Genomic DNA, 23,864 nt, shown 5'->3' on the forward strand with positions numbered 1-23,864 from the left:
CATCTTCACAAACCTTTTTTTTTTTTTGCACCATTATTGGTTGTCATTAATAGTGATAGTGATTCTCTATTTTTGATTTTCACTACTCATCAATCCAATGAAGCTGGAACACACTAATAAGGAGCTAGTGAAGAAGTTTAGTCCACTACGTAATATATAAGGATGAAAAATTCGAATTTGCATGGTTATCACATATTGTACGGCACAAAAACTAACCCTATATATTTCTATCTAAGGATTAAATTATTGCCAATGCCTATCACATATTCTTTTTCTTACTCTTTCATTTGACAGTGATGATTTTCTTTTTAATAAAGGATTCCCTTACGAAACGATGGATTATTTATACAATGTGTATAATAGACTATTAAATTACAAAATAAACATTTCTCGTACTATCTAGAATAATCATCCGAGTACAGGGATAATAAACATCTTCTCAATAGATTAAACTGATTTTGAAGTTCACCAAGAATCAAACTCTTGACCTTTCGGATCTAACATTCTAATACGATGTCATGATACCACTTATCCCAAAAGTTTTAGCTGATAGAAAAAAGTAACACTAATAATTATATTTCTAATACTCCATAAACTTTCATTGTACACATTATACAAATATTTCACTGGCTCCTCATACTTTCCTTTTAATAAATTACTCAATTCAGTTCAAATATATGACTGCATTTGTTTACATGAGACATTGAGATAGAAATATAAAAATATAAAATAATATTTGACATAAGATATAAATAAGTATTATATACAGATGTACTGAATTAATATATTTTATATTTATTCTAATAGAAAGAATATAGAAATATTAACAAAAGACATAATTTATTTTTTATTATTTTAATTATTTTTATTAATTTTTTATAATTATACTTTTTTTTCAAAATTAAAAAAAATAAAAATAAATTAGATTTTGATAATTTATTCGGCTAAAAAAGATTGATCTTATTATATATAATGTATCAATGTTATAAAAACTGAACCGATCATTATTGATAAAATTAAAAATTCAAAAGTTTAATTGAAGCTTAACTAAAATTAAATTAAATATAACAAAATAATATATTATAATATAAAATATATATTTTTGTATTATATTATTTAAACTGATTAATGGCTAAACAATTACACTAATTAATCAATATTTCTATTTTTTTAAATTAATTTGTTGTCAATTAACCATTTTACCTAAACCGAATTAATTGATCAATTTGATGATCCATTTTCGATTAATCTGATTCACCTAGTAAATTCAATTCGATTCACAATTAATTAAAAATTAACCATTAAATAATTAATTATTTATATAAAATATACATTAAAATACGAAATATATATTAAAAATTATAAAGTAACACACATATATATAAGTATAAAAAGGTTGATTTTCGATATGTACATATATCTTTGTTATATATTCATAGATTATTGAATAAAATATGGCAAAGTTCAATAACAAAAAATAAATTATATGAAAGTAAATAAGAAAAGAAGAAGCTAGAATTTGATTAAAAACATGTTAGTCATAATAGTAGACGATTCGTCTCCATTCTCAAATTGCATTTGCATTGGATGCATGTTTCTTTTTCTATTGCCTCAATTTACAGACAAAATAAATGTATTTTATATTTAAACGACAAACTTGTTACCATCAAAGGGTTGTAAAATAACATTATATACCATGCATGTAAAGTCAATTTAAATCACAATCATCAAAATATATCAAGATTTAATGCTGTTTACATAAATATTTTACACATATATTTAAAAAACTTAAAGTATTAAGAGCCAACACTATTTAGCCAATGATTGAATATTATATTAAAAAAAATATTTAAAACTAGAAACAACAAAAACATCTAAATAAAACTCAAATAAAAACAATATTTGAAAATAAATAAAATAAAACTAATTTAAAGTATAAAATTTATGATTTAAAATTTAAAATTTATAATGACGTACTGTCGACAGCAAAATAGCATAAAATCCAAATAAATTAAGTTCACTCAAGTGTAAAAAAAACATTTAAGAATAAAACAAAATAAAATTAATTTATAATATAAAATTTAAGATTTATAATTTAAAATTTAATACTTATAATTTAGAATCTATGATAGCTCTCCGAAACCGACAACAAGACAACATAAAATCCAAACTAATTAAATTCATATAACATATTATATTTAAATTAATCTCTTTTTTACAATCAATAATGGTAATGATAATCTAAACAAAAACCAGTTTGCCTTTTTTTTTTTACTAAGAAAAAAATATAAAAAAAATGGGTAAAAAATATGTGGTGGTGGTTTAATTATAGTTTTGTTGGTGTGTTGTCAACATAATGGCAGCGAAGCAGCAAAGGCTATAAATATCATAAGCCACTCCTTTTTGGGAACCCATATCCTCCAGCCACTTTTATTTTATACTTTTATGCTCTACAAGAAAAAAAAAAAAAGGTGCTCTTTTTCTGTTTTTCACGTGTTTTAAATTTTTATTATTTAAATCATATTACATTACTAAATATTTTGAGATCAATAAACTATCATTTAAATCAAGTTAAATTAGTCTAATAATTAATTTATTAAAGTAAATATTGGTAGTTTAAATTTCGTTTTTTATATATAATAATTTATTAATTAACAACAAACTTTTAAATAAAATTTTGATCCGTAATAAATTATCATTGATTTATTAGATTAGAGATACCCTAATAAAAACAAAAAAAACTGTCATTTACATCATATTATATTAAAGAAAAATATGAATTAAATTGACTTTATACTCTAAACTCAAATCATTAACTAGATTTTATTAACTTCATCAATAAATTAGTTGTTCCACTTATTTTTTGTCAACTTCAACAAATAGTGTAAAAATAAATTTGTATCAAGATTTTAAATATCAAAAAACAAATATGATTTGTTTGAAAAAAAATAAACTTAACTTAAAAATTATTTAATTACAGTGTCAAAATAATTTTATATCAGAATTACTAGTAGTAGAATAATAAGAGAATAAATAATTAAATAAAAAAATAATGAAAGGATAAAATATGAATTAAAGCAAAGTATTAAGAAAATATAAAAAAAAAATAAATGACAATAAATCAAATAAGTAAAAGAAGACAAGTTAAAAATTGACTTCTAACACTTACATATATTTACACTCTATGTTTTTCTGTTGTGTTACGGAGACTGAAAATTTTATGAATTTATGTGATGATCTAGTATTCTAATTGATTGAAGTCTTCGAACTCTTTCAAATTTTTTACTATTTATACGTCATAAAAATAGATTTACCATAAAGTATGTTGTCTATTATCTTATTTTCTCATTTTTTTCAATCTTGACCTTGCCTTAACAATAAAGAATCTTAACTCCAAATTTTAACACTTATATTTTTTTTTTATCTTCAAATTTCAAGTCTCTTCAATTTACTCCTCAAATTTCACACGCATATCCTCCACTCAACTCAAAGATTAAGTAACAAATCTTAATACTCAAAAAAAGTAATAACTATCTTTTAATTTCGATATTTTTTGTACCATCTTTCTCCGATTTTAACTCACCCGTCTTTAATTCTTATAATCGAAATCATTAAGAGTCGAAACATCCTAGTCAAAAAATCTAATTTTTTTTGTACCAACACTAATTAATGATTTAAAAATCCTTCTAACTTTCTCTTTTTTATCTCAAGAACTCTTCACCACTATAACAACGGTAACCACAATCATAATTATCAGAATTGATTTAGAAATCAACTTGATTATTAAGGTATCGGATTATTTAGTTGGGAGTTTAACTTGTAAATTACTCATCGAACTATTTAAATCAAAATTAATTAGTTTAAGATATTAAAAATCTAATTGAATTTCATTCATGTACAGAATGTATATCAAGGGAAAAGATGGCATAATGATGTGGTGGCTCATCCTTAATAACATGTCTTTTTTTAATGAGCGTTACACTCTCGTACATTACTCAAAACATATTTTCGTCTATAATATAGTATATGAAAAAAGATGTACTAAAAATAATTGATTTTATAAAATATATTTGGCAATCAATATATAAGTGTCAAATTGTTAAAGTATCCTCACTCAATAGTTAATAATCATGAAAAGAAAAAAAAATTAACGTAAAAAATATCTTTAGACATTCTTTTAAAAATTATTGACCTAATCTTTTAAATCAATTATTTTAAGAAAATGACCGTCAAAAATTCTTTTAAACCAATTTTTTATTTTTCAAATAAGTGACCTATTTTTTTCATCAATTACTTTTTTTTATGTATTAGGCCAGAGTTTTTGAAAGTTATATTCTCTAGCTTCTTTGAATTCTCAAATTTAAGTAATGAACCCTTTTTTTTTTAAAGTAGTCTTTTAAATTCATAATTTTTATTATTTTAATTTTTTTAATATAAAATTTATTATATTAGTCTTTAAAATTTAGATTTAGATATTATATAATCTTTTTAAGCACTGGATCAGCAAACAAAATATTAAACTATAGTTCTTACTTATCATTTTAGATATAATGCTAGACAGGATCGTTTCATTTTAAAACTTAAATAAGATAAAATGAGAAAACGAAAAAGAGTTCATATGATGTAAAAACTGATTTATTTTTTTTCATTCTCTAAAATGATATCAATTTTTATCTTGTTTAAATACCAAAACAAACAAATATGGTTTAACCTTATGTCTAATGTGACAAATTAAAACTAGTTTAACATTTTGTTCGTTGATTCAAAACTAAAAAGAGTTCAAAAATAAATATAGTATCTAGAACTTTAAAAAAGATTCAAATACCAATATAGTAAATCTTAAATTCGAAGAACTAAAATAATAAAAACCGTAAATATGTAAAAGCCTACAAATAATTTTTTTTTTCCATAGCATATCACCTCCCTTCCAACTCCCAACAACTAACCTCCCCCATAGTGAGTAGTTGGGGGTAATAATGGTGTTTTTATGATGGAAATTGGGATTATGTTCATTTTAATATCTTGTTTCTTTTTTCATAAGAATGACGGAGCCTCTCATATTTAATTTGTAACCCCACAAATAATATTCTGCATCAAAAAATGCCAACATGCTTTTTGGGCACCAGTTTATATTTTGAATAATAATAATAATAATAATAATAAATACAAAAAAGCAGTAATAGAGAATGGAGAAAATAAACAAATTAAAAAAACATGTTAAAATTAGTCAAGCACTTACGTACCTTCTTGCATTGTTAGATCACAACAATTGTAAGAAATAATTTCCATATTTCACCAAATACAATCTGCAAACTCTCCTATTTGTCATATGTTTGTTTGGAAAAAAAAAAAGAAAAAGAAAAAGTAAAGTAATTCAATTTAAAGAATCTATGACGATCATATAATTAAACTGTTGATCTAGGCCCCTTCAATTTCTTGAGTTCCTTAGCAACATCCTCTTTGCTTCGATGAACAAAGAATCATGCTAATTAAGTATATTTTTTTTCCCTTCAAATCAAGCATCAAGCTCATAATGAAAAAATGGTGCTGAAATTGAGCCCAATTCGCCAAATATAATGTCATCATTTTCAGTGTAGATATTGGAATCATGGCTCTCAAAGAACGTTTGAATGTCTTCCGGAAATGTGCGCCGAGGAGTAGGGTTCGATTCCGAAGATGTTTGAGAGTGAAGATTATCTTCGTCGACCGAATTTCTTACTAACATTTCTTTTAATTTCGACGATTTTAAGAGAATCTCAAGTGCCGAAGTTGGCACGGTTTCACCACCAGTTTTAAACTGGGTCGAGTCTTCAGACCCAGTTTCGCTAGTGGTTAAACCGACTTGATCATAACCAAATACTAATTGATTATTATCGAGTTCGGAACCACTAGATGATTGTTCTTGATTATTATGGCTAGGGTTTTTCTGAATTTCTTGGAGTTTAGGACGTAGCCAATTGATGTAATGGCTAAGATCAAAGTTTGTAACAGCATTAAGCCCACGATATTCTATGGCAGCCATGTCATATGCCATAGCAGCTTCTTCTTGCGTAGCTGTTTCAAAACATAACATTTGGAAACACATTAATTGCTTTATAAAATATTTTATATTATAAATCTGTAAAATTAAATTCATAAAAAGTTACAATATACAGATTGGTCCCTATATTTTTAGTAAAATTACAAATTAGTCTCTATATTTTAAAAGTTTGTAATTGAATCTTTAAAGAGAATTAAAATTTACAATTTAGTCCTCATCGTTTAAAAAGTGTTTAATTTAATAGAATATTCTTAATATATTCTTTATTTTAAAGGAATATTCTCAGTATATTATGAGAATATTCTGTTAAATTAACACTTTTTGACCGACAGAAATTAAATTATAAATTTTAATTTTTTTAAGGATCTAATTACAAACTTTTCAAATATAAAAATTAATTTATAATTCCACTAAAAGTGTATAGATTAACAGTGTAATTTAACCTTCATAAAAATAACATAGATGGCCAACCATGTATTGTCAAGAAACTAGTTTATGTTTGTCATATATTACCTAATAATTATACCAAAGAATGACTTTAATTAGATAAAAATATCAATGTTTAAAGTAATGTTTAGTGTATTAAAATCAATATCCAAACCACATATAACACTAAGAGAGAATGATGTCATCATGTATATAAAATTAAATGGCTTTACTAAGCAGTTGAAGTTTGGTGATCTACATCCCAACCAACAAGATTTGATGATTCATGTTTTTGAATTTTCTAATTGTACTATTTGCTTTGATATGTGGGACCCTATATAGTTAAATGAAGTGAGTAGGTACTTTCAGGTAGGGATTGGAATTTGGAAGGAATAGTCAAATGGATTTCCAAAATTTCAGGCATAGAGTACAAAGCCTATTAAGTGACCTAATTAGTATTAAATTTCTTAAGTAGTTTGTTCCATTTGTTTATCCTAATTAAAAACAAGTACTGTGGATTTAATTGTTCATGCATCCTTTGTTTTTAGGGTGACATATACTTTTTGTTGCATGCTTTAATAGATATGGAAATATATCATTAAATATATCCCATCATTTTTTAGTTAATTATCAATTTCATATCCAAAAAAATTCAAGCTTTGACAAATTTTTTTTAAAAGATATTATCAACAAAAAATCCTTAAATAATTTAAAAATGTGATAAAAATAATTAATAAATATAATATTTTTTATAAGTAACAAAAAAAACTTTTATATTTATCAAACTACTTATTAATTTGATCAAAATTTTTATGACGATATTTGAATAAATATTTAAAAAGTGTACAAAAAATTCAGAAACAAAGTTATTCTCTAGATTATTTTTTATTTTTTAAAATAATTTGGTCATTCACAATAAAAAAATTCATTTAGCATACAATTATTAAATTTTAAAAAATGAAAATTTTTTATTTTTTCAATAATACTTACAAAAAATTGTATCAAAATCTGATCTTTAAAGTATTTTTTAAACTATATATTTAATATTTGGTTTTTTTTGTCGTATTTTTAAATTTTTCAAAGACTTATTTGTCGTTAACAATTTTTAGGATTATTTTTGTCAGCAGTGTGAAGTTTCAAGTATCATTTTAGCAAATTACTCCATAATTTTTTTACTAAAATAGAATAGCAAAATATTAGTAATATAAGTTGTATTTTCACCCTTTATTTCATATAAGGGCCAAATTTAATCAAAACACCAATCTCCAAAAGTACACCTGTTAGTTTTCTTTTCTAATGAAGAAAATTAAAAATAAACCATAATTCATTCTGTCCCAAAAAGAAAACCCATATTCATATTATCTACTCCATGTTATTGCCATTAATAATTTTGAATTTTGATATAGTCTACTAGTTTTAGTTTACAATATTAATTTGTCACTTTATATAGATTGTTTGGTTCTGCTTTTTTTCCCGGTTAGTTCAACTTATTTGTCTGCCATATTTCAATGAAAAATTTATTATTCTGTTTATAATATTAATAGAATATTTCAATAATGAAAAGAGAATAGCATTAATTTCCATGTGCATGCACCTTAAAATACAATTAGATCACATTAAATAATAAAATAAAATTACCATAAGTTCCAAGATATAGATATTTGTTGCCGAAGACCCTGCCAATTCTAGCTTCCCATCTTCCATTATGGTGGTGTCTATAATCAAAATCCAAAGTATTTTAGTTACCACCATTTTTATACATAATATTAATTTAATTTTCACAAAATATATACTATATGTTTTGTATAAAGTGCTCAATTAATAATGTGACATTATTACAATTGGATCATGATGCAACTTCAATTATTGTCCTATTATGAATTAATATTGATTGTTAAATAACCGAATTTGTGGATATCAAGGGTTGAAAGAACCTATTCAGACAACACACATTGACAAAAGTTCTACCCTATGCATATTTCTTTGCTGAAAATTGGAACCCAAAATAGTTTAGCTTAGTGTGTGTCAATATCACATAAAAAAAAATAACAAAAAAAAATTTAGCATTTGATGTGTTCCTATACATATGTGCCACTTTCCAAATTCAAACAAAGTCATGATTTAAATTACCCAATTGGTTATAAAAAGTTTCATTCACTTTTTTAGTTCCATTTTGAAATAATTTTATATTTTTCAGTTAGTAATAAAGTTTATTTTGAGCTATATTATTTTAAAATTATAGAAATTTGTTTAGAGAAAAATATCTTGAAATAAGGCAAAAAGTCAAACAATTATTTGGTTGACAATAAAGTTATTATATTAATATTGAACTTTAATGGATGTTCTCAATTTTTTTTTAATTGAGAGAATAAAATATAATATCTAATCTTTTAATATTTTTTTCTTTTTTTTGTTCCATTTATAAAATTAACAGTGAGAATTACATTTTACTTTTTTAAATAAAAAAATTGAGAGAATCTACTCTCTATATCTTTATCACTAATAAAGTGGTTAAGGTAAAAAAAAAAGTGACTTTATAGTTTACACAATATAAATGTCTAACACTAAATTTATTTACAATTTTAAAATTCAACTGAAAAAAGCATATCAATTGCAGTTACATAACATAATGCCTTTGAATATAATACCTAACTCTTTACACTAAATACAAATTAAAGTATTTATCAATTTATAGTATTTTCGAAGAGTATCCCTTCAGTGTTGTTTGCTCCCTTCTTTTTATGGGCCGTAGGCCCACTCACATTTATAAATTTAATTAATTAATTATTCCTTAACAAAAAAAAGTATCCCTTAATTTTGTTGGTATCTTGAAAAGGTTAATTTTTGAATGAATCTATCATTAGTTATTAAATTATGTTATGTATACACTAAAATCAGCTATTAGCATAAAATATACATTAAAAATAAATTAAATAATATATATGGTGACTTATTTTAATAATTAATTTTAGTATAAAAATAACATTTCTGTTAATTATATTATTAATCAAAGATTAAAATCCCACTAAAACATGGAAGCCATTTTGCAACAAATAGAAAGAAGCAATGAATCTTGAGAAAATACCTTGCTACCCCTCTGTATTTTGAGACTCCTCTTGAGAATCCACTGCTTTTTCTGCATATCACCAATGAAATTATCATAAGAAATGGCTTCAATAGTTTCAAAATAATAATAAATTAATAAATAAAGAGTAATTAATTAAACCTTCTTAAGGATCCAATGTATTCTTCTTTAGACTGTCCCTCCATATCCTTGAGCTCCTCTTGATAATTTGATGCCTAAGATCAAATGAATTTCACATTAATCAAACAAACTTTTGAAATGAAATTAGAATTACAAAAATAAAAAAAGAGTAAGTAATTAGTAATTAGTAATTAATTACTGGGAAATTGAGTATGGTTTCTTGGCCCCAATACTTCAATGCTGCCAAGTCATAAGCACGTGCAGCCGCTTCTTCATCATCATATGCTCCTAACCAACCATAACAAACCCCTCAATAAAATCATCCACCACTTTATACCACTTTTCAACTTCCCACCCCAATTTAGATATAACCAAATTATATTAATTAACATTCACTATATTCTCCTATTAATAACTCTCACTTTGACCAAATTATTACATTCAAAAAATAATAATATATGCTAAGTCTCAAAATCATACCTAGATATACTGCAATTCATCCAGTTGTGTGTTTAGCATTGCCATCAACCAACCAACACATTCCAAAAAATAACATCATAATTAGTGAAAAAAATAAAAAAAAAAACATCCCAAATACATACATATACATACATACCTTGTCTTCCTTTCTTCGTCTGTGATTCATTCCAACAATTCTTGTCCCACAAATGAGCTTCGTAACGACCCGTCCATCGATGTCTATCATCATATACGCAGAGACAGAAACACAAAGACATATTATTTGATTGTTATTAAAATATATAGAGAGAGAATTGAAATATATACCTAGTGACACCACGGTAGACAGAGCTTCGTTGAGGAGGTGAATCTCTTGGAATGGTTTTGCGGGTTCTTTTTTTCACAACTTTCTTTGATGGTGTGGGAGCAGAAGAAGAAGAACTACTATTACTATCATTATTCTTGATGATGAGGGTTTTCTTCTTCGCCATCATCAATGAATGAATGATGAGAGAAGAGAGAGAGAGAGAGAGAGAGAGAATTAAGCACAGTAATGTGGCTCTGTTCCTACTTAATATGCACAAGCATATAGAATTGAGGAAGAGAGTTATTATATTTATATATGAATATATGACCAAGTCTCATCCAATAAGAATGGCATTAATTAGTAACAATATATATAGTGGTCGAGAGTGAAAAAAGTAGGTCTAATAAATCGTCCTACATATCTTCACTCTTATTACTATTTCCATTTCCATTAGGGTTACTCTACTTTTATAAAACGTGCAAAATGCTTTATCAATCTTGCTTTTTAATTATAATAATACTCTTTAATTAAATGAAGAACAAGATTAATATTTTTTTACAAATAATGGTTATTTAAGAGACTATCATTAACAAGTGATTAATCTTTTATAAACTTGATTTTAATGTATATTTTATTTTAATACTTGATTTTAGTAACTAAATTTATTATATATATATTAATTGACCTCTAATTATATGTTTAAAGAAATTCACTAACTTTTAATTGTATTATTATATTATGTGAAGACTGAAGAGTCAGTTCTTAATTAGTTTAATTTTTATACGGTGGCGGCGGAATTATATAGACAAAAAAGAGGGTAATTACTTCTCTAATTTTAATTTTTTACATGTAAATTATATATAAATTTCAGTTTCATTCTTTTTAAATTTTATTTTAGTCTTATTTTATTATATAAATATTTGTAGTATTTCTTTAATATTTTATCTAGCTCTATTCCAGAATTTTAATATATATTATTACATACATAGAAGTACATTCTCAGAGATAGTACTAATGACGGTGGAAATAATTAAATTATTTTTATCTATTATATAATAGGATTTGAATATTTACGTAAATAAATGATTAAATTCCCTTATGAAGTACATAGTGATGAGTAAATATTTCTACGTTGAAAGCAATGGTAAGAATTGTTTGATGGGTAGAAATTGATAAAAAAAGTGTGAATTAATGAATAGTGGGACTTAAATAAGAAACTTGGATGAGCTGTTAATGCAGTTGGTAGTTGAGTGAATGAAAGGATTTGATAAGAAGGATGATGGGGGAAATGGTGGACGGTACTACCAAAATCCATTAAAATGGAAATGGACGGTACTACCAAAATGGTTATTTTCGCCATTTGGACGGCAACTATTTCTGCGTTTTTATTGTGGCCGTCTTTAAGCCCTCTCTCCATAATAATAATTCATACTATTATATTATGTATATATTAAAATTAGTTGTTAAAATTAGTTATTAATATAAAATATAAATATATTTAATAATTAATTTTAGTGATTAATTTTAATATAAAAATAATATTTTTATAATTCTTATTAATTATCTTTCTTTTTTTCTCTCCTTTATTAATTGACTAATGTTTTCCTCTTAACTTTGCTTATGTCATTTATTTTGTGTTAGTTTTATACCTTTACTCATTTGTTCTTTTCTTATTTGTATTAAATTTATTTGAATTATGGTATATTTGCATATTTCTAAAATTAGAATTTGATTTTAATATATTATTAATATAAAATAATTTTATACGTATAAATATTAATTGAAAATAATTATTTTTTATATTGACTACTTAAATGATTATTTAAAAGATTAAAGGAGGATATTTTCATAAAAACGCATAAAACATTTTTTTTGTAAAGATACTTATATGTCGTATTATTATTGGACGTATTAATGAACCAGTTATTGTTGAATTTCTTAACAAATTATAATAAAATCGAATTTTTTATAACAATAACAATAAATCTAATTGTTATCAGATTCGGTCGAACCGACTAATTTACATAACCCACTAGATTATATTTTTTTTAAAAACAAAATCAGGGATATATTTGTCTTTTTATCAAAAAATTTAAACATGATTCGGTTTAAATTGTGTAAATCGATCGAATAAAATTGGATCTAATAATTATAATGCGGATAATTAGATTTATTATTGTTGCTGTAATAAACCAATTTTATTCTAGTTTATTAAAAAATAAATTATTAACCGATTTAATAAAGATGTCCAATAATATCATGACACATGTAAACGTCTTAAAAAATGACATTTTTAGTATCTTTATCGAAGTAGCCTCCAAAAATAAATATGATTGAATGATTACTTAAAATATTTTATATTTTTAGTGTATTAAAATCATGGTTTTGAAAAATCATGGTTTTGAATAATCCGGTCAGACATATAAAACTGCTGATCAGAAAAACGATAAAAAAAACTATTAAACCGGCACAGAACCGGACGGTCGGATCGAACCGAAACACGGCCGGTTTACACAAAAACGGAAGCTCCTTCGTTTCTTTCTCCCTTCCTCCCTTTCTTTCGTTCGTTCAGAAAGAAATCACACAAACCCAGCCAAAAAACCCTAGCACTGTAAGCCTACACCAGCGCCGCAAGGAGTGGCATACTGCCGCCGTCCGTCGTACTCGAAGTTCGCCATCCGTCCGTCTATCTACCTTCCTTCTTGCTCCAAGTCATCAACCCCTGTTCGCTGTCACCGATCGCGGCTGCTTCCTCGAGCTCAGCGTCCGTCGTCTTTGTCTGCTCAGCCGCGCTTCCGTCGCCTTTTGTTTGCCGTTCACGTTCGCTTCTTGGTTCAGCTGTCGTCTTCGTTCGCTTCTTCGGCGTTCACCGTTCGCGTTCACTAGCCGTTCACCGTTCGAGTTCGCATTTGCGTAAGTCTGGAAGCCACGTTTCTCTGCTTCAAACTCTGCGACCAACCCGCACGCTCCACCTAGCCGTCGAACTGCTCTCTTTTGTCGCCGCCGTGAGTTCCCTAAGCCCGCCACCAGACAATACACTCACACAGCACCAATACTCTGCTTCAAACTCTGCAACTTCTTATTTCTGTTACAATAAGTAACTATTTGATTTGGTAGTGGTTTAGATTTTTTCATAGACTGAATTAAAGTTAAAATAGTTATGTTCTCTTCCCTATCACATTGATCTTAAACTTTGAATTCTCTTATTTCATTTTAATTTTACCGCACTCAACATGTTTGATGAAATGCTTTAACCATATTTCTGGTTGGTTTTATAATTTCTAGCTTTTAGAAACTTAGTAAGTTGATTGCATGTGAAATTACAATAATTGGATCTCATTAATGAGGAAATTTTAGCTGGACAAATAGCATCTTTGCAGAAAACATATTACCATGATGTTTCCACTGCATTAGTGTTTTTCTGTTAATTTGCTAATTGTTCTTGTGTTGTTGTTCTGTTGTTCTTCCGTTACTTTTAATTTTTTTTGTTTTTGCTGTGATTTTCTGTTCTTGAACTTGTTAAGTTGATAATTTGCTAAATTGTTGGGCTTGCTAAATTGTTAGGTTGCTGCCATTTAATTTGTTGGATTTTCTATTTAGGTCTTGTTCTTGTTTATTTGCTAAATTGTTGTTGTGTATTTATGGTTGTCTTTGAGATTATTGCTGGATATTGGTGATCATTGATTTATTCTATGCTTCATGTTTTCATTGTTTTCTTCTTCCGAAGGAAAAAAAATTCTGTTTTCATTGTTTTGTTAATTGTTTGTTTTGTTTCAGAAATAAATTTTGTGATCAATGTTCAAACTCGGAATGTTGTTATGCTATTTTTGTTTCAGAACTCTATCTTTTGTGATTAATGTTCAAACTCTGAATGTTGTTCTGTTTTGTTTTAAGGCTGTGTTTGGAAGAGGTGATGATTTTTGAGTGTTGTTTTTTGTTTTTGTTTTAACGCTGTGTGTTGCACTGTTGTGTTCAATTTTCATTTTGTAGAAAATTCTTTATTATTTCATTATTGAAGAGAGAAACCCTTTATTATTTCATCATTGGTCTATTTTTGGCACTAGATATCATTGTAGTTTGTTTATTCATAGAACTAGTTTATGATCCTCTTTTGAAGTAAAAAATGCAGTAGAAGAGTGTTTAGAACCAGTTGCTCTATTCGTTGAATTTTTATAGAATCTGGTGTTTATTATTAAACGGTTTTTTTGGTTGAATTACGGTTGAATTGGTTGAACCAATAAATTAATAAATCAATAATTAGAGTAATTCAATGATCGGTCTGATTTTTAGAATCTTGATTATAATTTATAAAAATGTGAATACATTACATTTACTATCTTATTTTACATATGTTTTCTTTTTTTTCTTCCCTAAAAGCTGGTAAGATAATTAAAATGATTAATCAGAAGAATAATTATTTCTCTGTATTGTTACAAACTTTTTTTTCTTTTACTCTAATCTTATATTTAAACCTTATTGCTACAAAGAAAAAAAAATGTAGATCTAAGCTTTTGTGCCGCAAGAATAAAGAGTCCATAGGCCAATGCGTGCATATTTTGTTGGTTTTCCATATGATTTTTGGTATGTTATTAGCTTCTAAATAAAAGCTAATAATATATTCTTTACAAATCAAAGCAAGTTATTTGGCAAAGTTAAGCATGTTTAAGCGTGGCTATGAGCCTATGAGTCTATGACAAAGGGTGAGGCTAGTGATATTCCTATTTATATATTCATATTTTCTTTTAATTTTATTAAGATTCGATTTGAGTAAATAGCATAATTATGTTTTTTTTTTAAAAAAAAAGAACTTAAATAATAAATTTTTATATTAAAAATAGTTTATAATTAAGTTATTTTGTGTTTGATTTTTAATTCTAAAAGTATTTATTTAAAAAAAATAATAAAAAAATTATTATAAGAGAAATGATTTTTTTAAACTTCTTCATAAGCACTTAAATAACCTTTTAAAAAGTTATAATTTGATTTTAAAAATTGCACTAAATATTAATACTATAACTTTTCATAAGTTAAAAAAAAAAATTAACTTATGGATCTATCCAAACTTACCCTAACCCTATCATCAAATAGATACCTTTCTATAATTCAAACTATATGTTAAGTTTGTTAAACAAACTTTGATATATAATATAGTTTTATTAATTGAAACTCCTCAAATAATTTGTCATGTCCCTACTTAAGATTATTAGTTGAACAAGGTTAAGTATATCTAGCTAGCTACCACATGCATGTAATTCTAGGTCAATAATCTATAAGCATACTCAATTGTTTTTGGCCGCACCTCATTGGTCATAATGTCAATTGCTTTTAGCTTCTCAAACTGGAGCACATGTTTTTTGGTCAGGGACCCGGGCCACCAACCTAGCCCAGACCCAAAACAGAAGCCCAATATCCAACCCAATCCGAATTTGAAACCTACTATGCCCAACCCGATCCATGGCTCTCTTCTCTGGCCGTCGCGATGATAGCTGAGATTTCCGTGCTTCGATTCCTGTACTGAGATTGAGGTCCATCTCGCTGCTGAACAGTTCCCAGGTTAGTCAAGAACAAGAAGCTTGAAATGGGTAAGCCCAAACTGAAATGGACTCAAAGGCCCAAACCAGAAGTCCAAATTAGAGACCCAATCAATTAATTTAATTTGCGTAGAAAGTGGTTCAGAATTTTGAAAATTAAAAAGGGGGCGCGGCACTCAGAGAGTCAGATCTACCCATCAGTCATCAGCACCAAGTAGCCGTTGTTCTTCTTTCGCTCTCCCAAGTAGGTTCTAACCGCCTATGGATCTATCTGAATACGAATAGTAGATACTGTGTTTCCTATTGTGCTTCATTTTCATTCTCATTCTCATTCTTATTCATATTCATATCATCATATTTGTGGAGTTCTATTATCGTGTTTCGTTATTAGGTAATTATCATATGCACAATTCCTCAAAATCTTTCTACTGCAGTGGTGGTTGATGTTCTTGTTCTTGTTCTTGCTTTATACACATATCTTGTTCTTGTTCAAAACTATTTAATTTGAAATTGGAATTATTTTTTATGTGTGATGTTTCGTGTAGGAGAAGGGAATTGATTAATTGAGATTCTGAATGGACAAGTACGAGAAGTTGGAGAAGGTTGGGGAAGGAACATATGGCAAAGTCTACAAGGCAAAAGAGAAGGCCACTGGACAAATTGTTGCATTGAAGAAGACACGGTTGGAGATGGATGAGGAAGGCGTCCCTCCGACCGCCCTTAGGGAGGTCTCCCTCCTTCAAATGCTGTCTCAGTCTATCTACATTGTCCGCCTTTTATCCGTGGAGCATGTCGACAAGGTCCCTAAATCGGCCCCGGCCTCGGCCACTACCAAGCCCCTACTCTACCTTGTCTTTGAGTACCTTGACACTGACCTCAAGAAGTTCATTGATTCGCACCGCAAGGGCTCGAACCCAAGGCCACTCCCTCCTGCCCTAATCCAGAGTTTCCTTTTCCAGCTATGCAAGGGTGTTGCACATTGCCATAGTCATGGTGTCCTTCACCGTGACCTCAAGCCTCAGAACCTCCTCCTTGACCAGAAAAAAGGGATTCTCAAGATTGCTGATCTTGGACTTGGACGAGCCTTCACTGTCCCTCTCAAGAGTTACACTCATGAGATTGTCACCCTTTGGTATAGAGCTCCTGAGGTCTTGCTTGGAACCACCCATTACTCCACTGGGGTTGATATGTGGTCTGTTGGGTGCATCTTTGGTTAGTATATAGTTGTATAATGTACTTATTTTTTGCTTTTGCAATTGATTTTGCAACTCTCAAACATCATGTTTAATCTTGCAGTTATTATAAACTTAATTAATTTTTCATACTACTTGATTTGGCCCAACTGAATTTGGTTTTGCAGCTGAAATGGTGAGAAGGCAAGCTCTGTTTCCAGGGGATTCTGAGTTCCAACAGCTTCTTAACATATTCAAGTATGACTATCCCTTTGCAATAATCATTCTACTGACTCATAACTTCCATTCCTAGTAAAAGCATGTGGCCAATTTCATCCATATCTTGCTTGCTATGTGGAAAGAATGATAGCTTTTTGGAAAAAGGAAAATTTTTCTGCTGCCTTTTCACTCTCATACTAACTACTTTTTTTGAATTTGATCTTTCCAGGATTTTGGGAACTCCAACTGAGGAGCAATGGCCAGGAGTTACTTCGCTTCGTGATTGGCATACCTACCCAAAGTGGGAACCTCAGAACTTGGCGAGGACTGTGCCAACTTTGGGACCTGATGGAGTGGACCTTCTCACGGTTAGTGTTCCTCTATAAAAGCATTATTCTAATGAGTTCCTAAGAGTAGGATCCTCTAAAGTGAGGACAGATAACTGTAAAGCAACAATGTTAGGGCCTAAACACAATGAAGTTATTGATGCAAGGGTGCAAGATGATTAGTTTCGCACTTTCTCACTTTACATTCTAATAGCGGTAGAAACTCGCAGTTCTAATATTAGTTCAAAGGTTGAACTGGTCTGGACTGGACTTGAATAGCATTTGTTAAACAGTGCTCTGCATAGTAATATATCTAAAGTTTTTTAAGTTATCTGAAGTAGCTCACAAGGTGTTGCTTGGGAAGTATTATCTATTGTAGCATTTGAAATAACTAGAATTCATGTTACCTTCAATTTGCTTATCTTCTGTACAAACTTAGGACTGACTATACTAGATATTTCGTCGTGCAGAAAATGCTCAAGTATAATCCCGCTGAGAGAATCTCTGCCAAGGCAGCACTTGATCATCCTTACTTTGACAGTCTTGACAAGTCTCAGTTTTAACAGCAGATACTGTCCAATGCTTTTGTGCAGATGTTGTATGTCAATGATAGTGATATATGGAAGTAAATGAAAGTTAACTCCTGGCATGGAATTTAAGCACATGTGAGATTGATGTTGTTTGGTGTTAAGTAAAAGTTTGTCATCATCATCTTGGTGATATGACCAGCTAAGTAGAAACTCTACTGAACCTTTATCACTCTGTATTACTCATGTAGGCTGTGCATGATCACCATTGTCCTTGTGTACTTGAAAAAATGTTTTTATCATTGTTGAATTAAATGAAGTCTGTTATAAAAGCCATTCAAAATGTTAAGCATAAACTTTATGTTCTTGTTTAAGTTTCAGTGTACTTTTAGATGGGTTTATGGGACATTCTTCTAGAACGGGTTCTCACAACTCACAAGAAGCAATCTTAAATTGCTTGGCCCTGTTGCTACCATCACACATTTTGAATTGACAGAAAAAAAAATCTTGAAATAGAGACATTTTGCCTTTACTTCTATATCTACAATCTATTTTATATATCTAAAATTCTCTGTAGTTATTATATTGGGACAATCTTATAACATAACCAAAAATATGTAATAGCCAAACGATCCATGTCAAAGCCACTTAATAATATAGAACTTTGTTTTTTGTTTTTTGTTTTTTAGTGCTCATTAATTAAGTCACTTGATCCAGGAAGGTGCAGGCCTTGGCTTCTTATTATTAGCTCTTCTTATTATCTGCAATAACAATAAGGTTAAGAGAAACACTCAACACAAGGAACAATATTATGGGGAAAGAAAGGACAACACAATAAGCTACCACAATAAAATCTAAACAAAATAGGTAAAGGACAACAATAAGATAGGGCTGAATTGCAACGAAGTACCTTGCGTTTTCGATGAATGAACTAAATATTATTCAATATCTACTAGTATATAATTTTTACTATTACTCAAAATTATTTTGAATATTCCAAAAAACGGTTCTGTTTAATGTCAAGACTACGAAATAATCAAGCTTTTATTGCTTTATTCCTAAACAATACATGACACAAAAGCAAAAATTAGAGATCAAAGCACGAATGAAAGGCACAAGATTTGCCAGCACAGTTCTCCTTTGAAGATCAATCATGATAATTTTAGTAAAATAATATTATTTATACTCATTTTGATTTTTGTAAATTAACTTGACATATATTAATTCTTTCACATCTTAAAAATATCTGAAATATAATCCAATAATATCAAATTAATGCACAAAATAAAATTAACACACTTAATATTGTCACATCTTTTCCTTATAACATAAAATTAAGGTGGATACACAAGTGCATATAACTTTATGTGGAGTTGATAGCGAAAAATCGTTAAATAATTTGACAGGTTTAACTAAATTATCATCTAACAACCATCAGTTATCAACTTCAGATGAAGTTAACTGCACCTGAATTTTCATGAGTAAGCTAAGATACAAGGCCAGAGAAAGTGCATTCTTCTTTTGCAAAACCCACCCTAGATAGTTTGGAATCATATATGACCCTATTATTCCTCTGCTGAAGATTTCCAATTATGGGAACTTCGTGTTCATAAGAAAGGCTTGCAAATGGGAGACAAACTTTTGATTTTGAAGCACCATCACCCTCATCAATCATGATCAATGTTCCAGATGGATCCACGTTAAGCTTAGCATGATTATCACCCTCAAAGTACATTCTTATGATAGGTACTTTCGCTTGTTGAATCCCGGTTAGATCAAAACATGTGTCAAGGATTGCAACCCCAGGAACTTGAGGGTAACCTTGAAATTGTCTCAAGAATCCTCCCTTCAATGCGTTGTAGATTGATGGAGGCAATCTTGTAATCACTGTTCCTGAATCAATTATAACTTGGCGTCCATCAACAATGCGAAAACCTACTTCACCAACCTATATAAATATATATATATATTATATCATTGCACCAATGCAATAATATGGGTACAAGTATTAGATATGATCATATGCATATACAACCATTTTATAAAACTTAGATCAATTAAGGATATGCATTATTCTTATATTGATTCAATATATATTATAGATCTCCTAAGTTTTTTTTTATAACTTTGATGCTGATATAGTAAATGATATTATAATTTATTAATAAAAGATAAATTTTAAGAAAATATTTGTAATAGAATCTAACCAAATATTAACTAATTAATATCAGCTAATTTTTTATAAATTTTATTTTCAATTCATAATAACATTCAAATGAATATCTTAAATCACATATCAAAATAACATTTAAAATTAAAAAAATAAAAAATAAAATAGAATAATATCCAACTTCTGATAATTTTGTAAAAAAGTCATGAGAAATACTTAGAATATGCATATGATGAAATTAAAGTCAAATTTTAATAAGGGTAGATGAAACAAAAAAGTTATGAAAAAAAAGTTGGCTCTTTATATATATATTTATCGATGATGTAGCTAGATATCTTTTAAAAATTATTTTTTATTCAATTTTTAAGAAAGAGAAAAATAAAAAACAAATAATTTTTTAATTTTTTAAACAACTAGTACTTAAAAATGAATATTTAAATTAATTAAATAATAATAAATTCTTAAAAAGACTGATTAAAAACTGAAAGTTAAAGGACAACTAACATTTCTGATTTATTGAAGTATTGATGCATAAAAGAGGTACCAACTAACCTCCATGGAAATGAGATTGAGCATGTAATGATTTGGTAAGAGAGGGTTTTGAAGCATATTGGTGTAAGCAATGGGAGTGAGATTCTTGAAAGCTGAAGACTCATCACCAAAAACCAAAGATCCAGAAGTTTCTCCAGCCATTGGTGATGGCAAACAATAAGAGAATACTCCTCCAAAATTATCCCTACCTTGAGACACCAATGATAAAGCACCTCTTCCTAACCCTAACACACCAGATGTATAACCAAACATGCCCTTATTTTCCCTACCACAACCAAACACAATATTGTTCAATGACATGTCTCCTAGGGTAAGATTTTCACTACCTAGTTCACCAACGCTAATGGAACCATCACCATAGTTAACAACATAGTCACATGTTGTGGCACTTTTACACATCCTTTGGTTTGCAAATTGTAGAGATTGACATGGTTTTGAATTGCAAGGAACTGATTGGTATGAAGGAGAGGTAGATGGTTTGAACAAAGATTCCTTTTGATTGTAACATGATTTGCATGGTTCACATTGGACCCATGATAGATCACTTCCGGTGTCAACTATCATTGTTCTTTTTTGGTTTCCTAATTCTAAAGTCACTACATAGTTTAATATGTCAAAGTTTTGACCAAGATTCAATGGAATTTGGGATTTTATTGATGCTTCTAATAACAAGTTTTGGTTACTACTAGACAATGACGTCATTCTTTGAAACATGTTTTGCATGGAACGAACACGAAGATCATCAAGTATCATCCTTTTCTTCCAATAATCAACTTTCATTTCTTCTGGTGATGGTGGACACTCTTCTTGCTCCTTCATTTCTAATATGATCGCCCCGTTTTTCCGTCCTGATCAAAAGAATTTAGATTAAAATGACTGCAGTTTCTTAATACAATTATGTTCGGTACATATTAAAATTACGGAGTCAGTTCGATAAAGACATCTAAAATGTCATTTTTTAAAGGTATTTTTTAATAATTAAAATTTAACACATATAATTAACTAAATCGTGTTATTTTTGTCAACATTAGGTCAAACAAATTAATTTAACCAAAAATGGAAAATCAAATTTTAAATCGGTCTAAATTAATATTATTTTTTTATAAAAAATGACTATAATATCCCTATTATAAAAAATGACTAAAATATTTTTATTATATATATTAATTTTGGTCTAATTTTAATAAAAATAACACAGTTTAATTGATTATATATGTGTTAAATTTTAATTTTTAAAAAAATCTTAAAAAAAAACGTTTCTAACATCTTTATCTAAGTGACTCCCTTAAAATTAACTATAAAAATAAAATACATATTAAAACATAAAATATATATTAAAAATAAATTAAACTATATATATATTTATACATAAATATGTAATAACTATTTTTTTATGTGTAAATAATATTTTTTTATTGTAATATTATACATGTTATCCTCTGCTTAAAAGAATTAAATGTAGAGCAATACTCACATACTCTCATAATATCTAAATTATTTGACATTTTTATATTTTATAGATCATAATATTATGCATCATTAAATTGTTTATTCCAAGACTTTAAATAAATAAATAAAAATACTTAAATAGTTATATCTAATATGTATTTTATATACAAAACTTTCTTTTATCTTGAAGCATAAATTTTATATTTTTTTATGTATTGTCCTACTTAAAAAATAAAATTAAAACCCAAACATTCAATCATAAAAATTTTAATAGCGTAAAATTGTTTAATTTATTCTAAAAATTTAAACTCATCGATGAAATTACATAAATATTTATGACTAAATGACATGAACCTTTTAGGAAGTTAATTATTATACGCATAATAAATTAAATTGTGTTGAGTATGTATAATATTAGGTAATAATAATTAAGGAACACACTACTATAGTTTACATACCCTCTAATCTTCTCAAAGGAAAAAAAAGTGACATTTTAAGATTCTAAAAGCAAAATGGCATGCATGTAGGTTTGATTGAACATTTCCAAGCTGATGAGATAATTATATGACACATAAAAAAAATTTTAGAAAAATTTAAAGATGGATAATGCAATTTTTTTTAATTAGGGATCTATTTATCTTTTTCTCTTATATTAATGAACTCACTTGAGTCCGGGAGGATGCATGCCTGAATACTACCCTGTTGCTGCGAGTGCGGCTGCCGCCGGAACCTTTGAACGTGGTGGAGCATCATCCTCTCTTCCAAAGAGTGAACCCCATTGTGATGTTCAATGATGAGGTTAAGAGAAACACACAACATAAGCAACAATAGTGGCAACATGGCCATGACTAATTAATTTTTTTTAAGTAAGGAAATATTCAACTTGGAAATGGCTGGAGAGGCTGAAAGAGAAATCATTATATAGAGATTGAAGAAGGATTCTGAGTGGCTTTTGGCATCACCATAAGAACACAACAATGATTTTTTCGTCCCTAGGACTTGTGCATGAGCTAGGTCCAAATTACTTGGATTTTTCAATAAGTATTCATGATATGAGCTTAATTTTGATGTAATGATTTTATAATAAATTTTAAAAATATTATTTATATATTAAAATTAATTATTAATATAAAATATATATTAAAAATAAATGAAATAATACATGTGCTAATACATAAATAATATATCATAAATGATTTTAATATATAGTTAGTATAGCAAAAAATAAAGTTTTATATAATTATTTAACTAGATTTGTGCGATTATATAATTTTAAAATAGTAAATTTAAATTAAAAATTAATAAGGTAACAACATATACATAAAGTAGAATCAAAGATTATTAGTAAGTAAATGTTGTATAATTGTTTAGATAGAAACATATATCTAATTTAATGTTTTAGTGTTAATTTTTTTTATAAAATTTGCATGATTATTTGAGAGGGCATAAACTTATGTTAAAAAGCAAGGTGTAAATAATAT

General features: G+C 27.7%; 3 protein-coding genes across 6 annotated transcripts; 1 reads left to right on the forward strand and 2 right to left on the reverse strand.

The window, feature by feature from the left end:
• Positions 1-5,196: 5,196 nt before the first annotated feature.
• LOC107463839 (AP2-like ethylene-responsive transcription factor At1g16060) lies at positions 5,197-10,770 on the reverse strand. 2 transcript variants are annotated; one of them, XM_016082721.3, is made up of 8 exons: positions 10,458-10,770; positions 10,288-10,370; positions 10,152-10,160; positions 9,871-9,959; positions 9,693-9,766; positions 9,552-9,602; positions 8,105-8,181; positions 5,197-6,054 (listed from the first exon to the last, which is right to left on the reverse strand). In XM_016082721.3, exons 1-8 carry the CDS (start codon positions 10,622-10,624, stop codon positions 5,516-5,518), a joined length of 1,089 nt encoding a protein of 362 aa, XP_015938207.1. In that variant the 5' UTR covers positions 10,625-10,770; the 3' UTR covers positions 5,197-5,515. The 2 variants fall into 2 exon arrangements, with proteins under 2 accessions (XP_015938207.1, XP_052109713.1); XM_052253753.1 differs by lacking the exon at positions 10,152-10,160 and having other exon boundaries at positions 10,458-10,726.
• Positions 10,771-13,000: 2,230 nt separating this feature from the next.
• Positions 13,001-18,720, forward strand: LOC107463804 (cell division control protein 2 homolog C). 3 transcript variants are annotated; one of them, XM_052253621.1, is made up of 5 exons: positions 13,001-13,442; positions 16,514-17,180; positions 17,329-17,398; positions 17,589-17,727; positions 18,156-18,720. In XM_052253621.1, exons 2-5 carry the CDS (start codon positions 16,544-16,546, stop codon positions 18,246-18,248), a joined length of 939 nt encoding a protein of 312 aa, XP_052109581.1. In that variant the 5' UTR covers positions 13,001-13,442; positions 16,514-16,543; the 3' UTR covers positions 18,249-18,720. The 3 variants fall into 3 exon arrangements, with proteins under 3 accessions (XP_052109581.1, XP_015938166.1, XP_015938168.1); XM_016082680.3 differs by lacking the exon at positions 13,001-13,442 and adding an exon at positions 16,085-16,212 and having other exon boundaries at positions 18,156-18,719; XM_016082682.3 differs by lacking the exon at positions 13,001-13,442 and adding an exon at positions 16,233-16,359.
• Positions 18,721-19,698: 978 nt separating this feature from the next.
• Positions 19,699-23,260, reverse strand: LOC107463803 (aspartyl protease family protein At5g10770). The gene is made up of 3 exons (XM_021130334.2): positions 23,049-23,260; positions 20,935-21,782; positions 19,699-20,160 (listed from the first exon to the last, which is right to left on the reverse strand). Exons 1-3 carry the CDS (start codon positions 23,227-23,229, stop codon positions 19,699-19,701), a joined length of 1,491 nt encoding a protein of 496 aa, XP_020985993.1. The 5' UTR covers positions 23,230-23,260.
• Positions 23,261-23,864: the final 604 nt, after the last annotated feature.

This window comes from Arachis duranensis, chromosome 9, assembly GCF_000817695.3.
Source record: "Arachis duranensis cultivar V14167 chromosome 9, aradu.V14167.gnm2.J7QH, whole genome shotgun sequence".
In the NCBI taxonomy this organism is placed as follows: Eukaryota; Viridiplantae; Streptophyta; class Magnoliopsida; order Fabales; family Fabaceae; genus Arachis; species Arachis duranensis.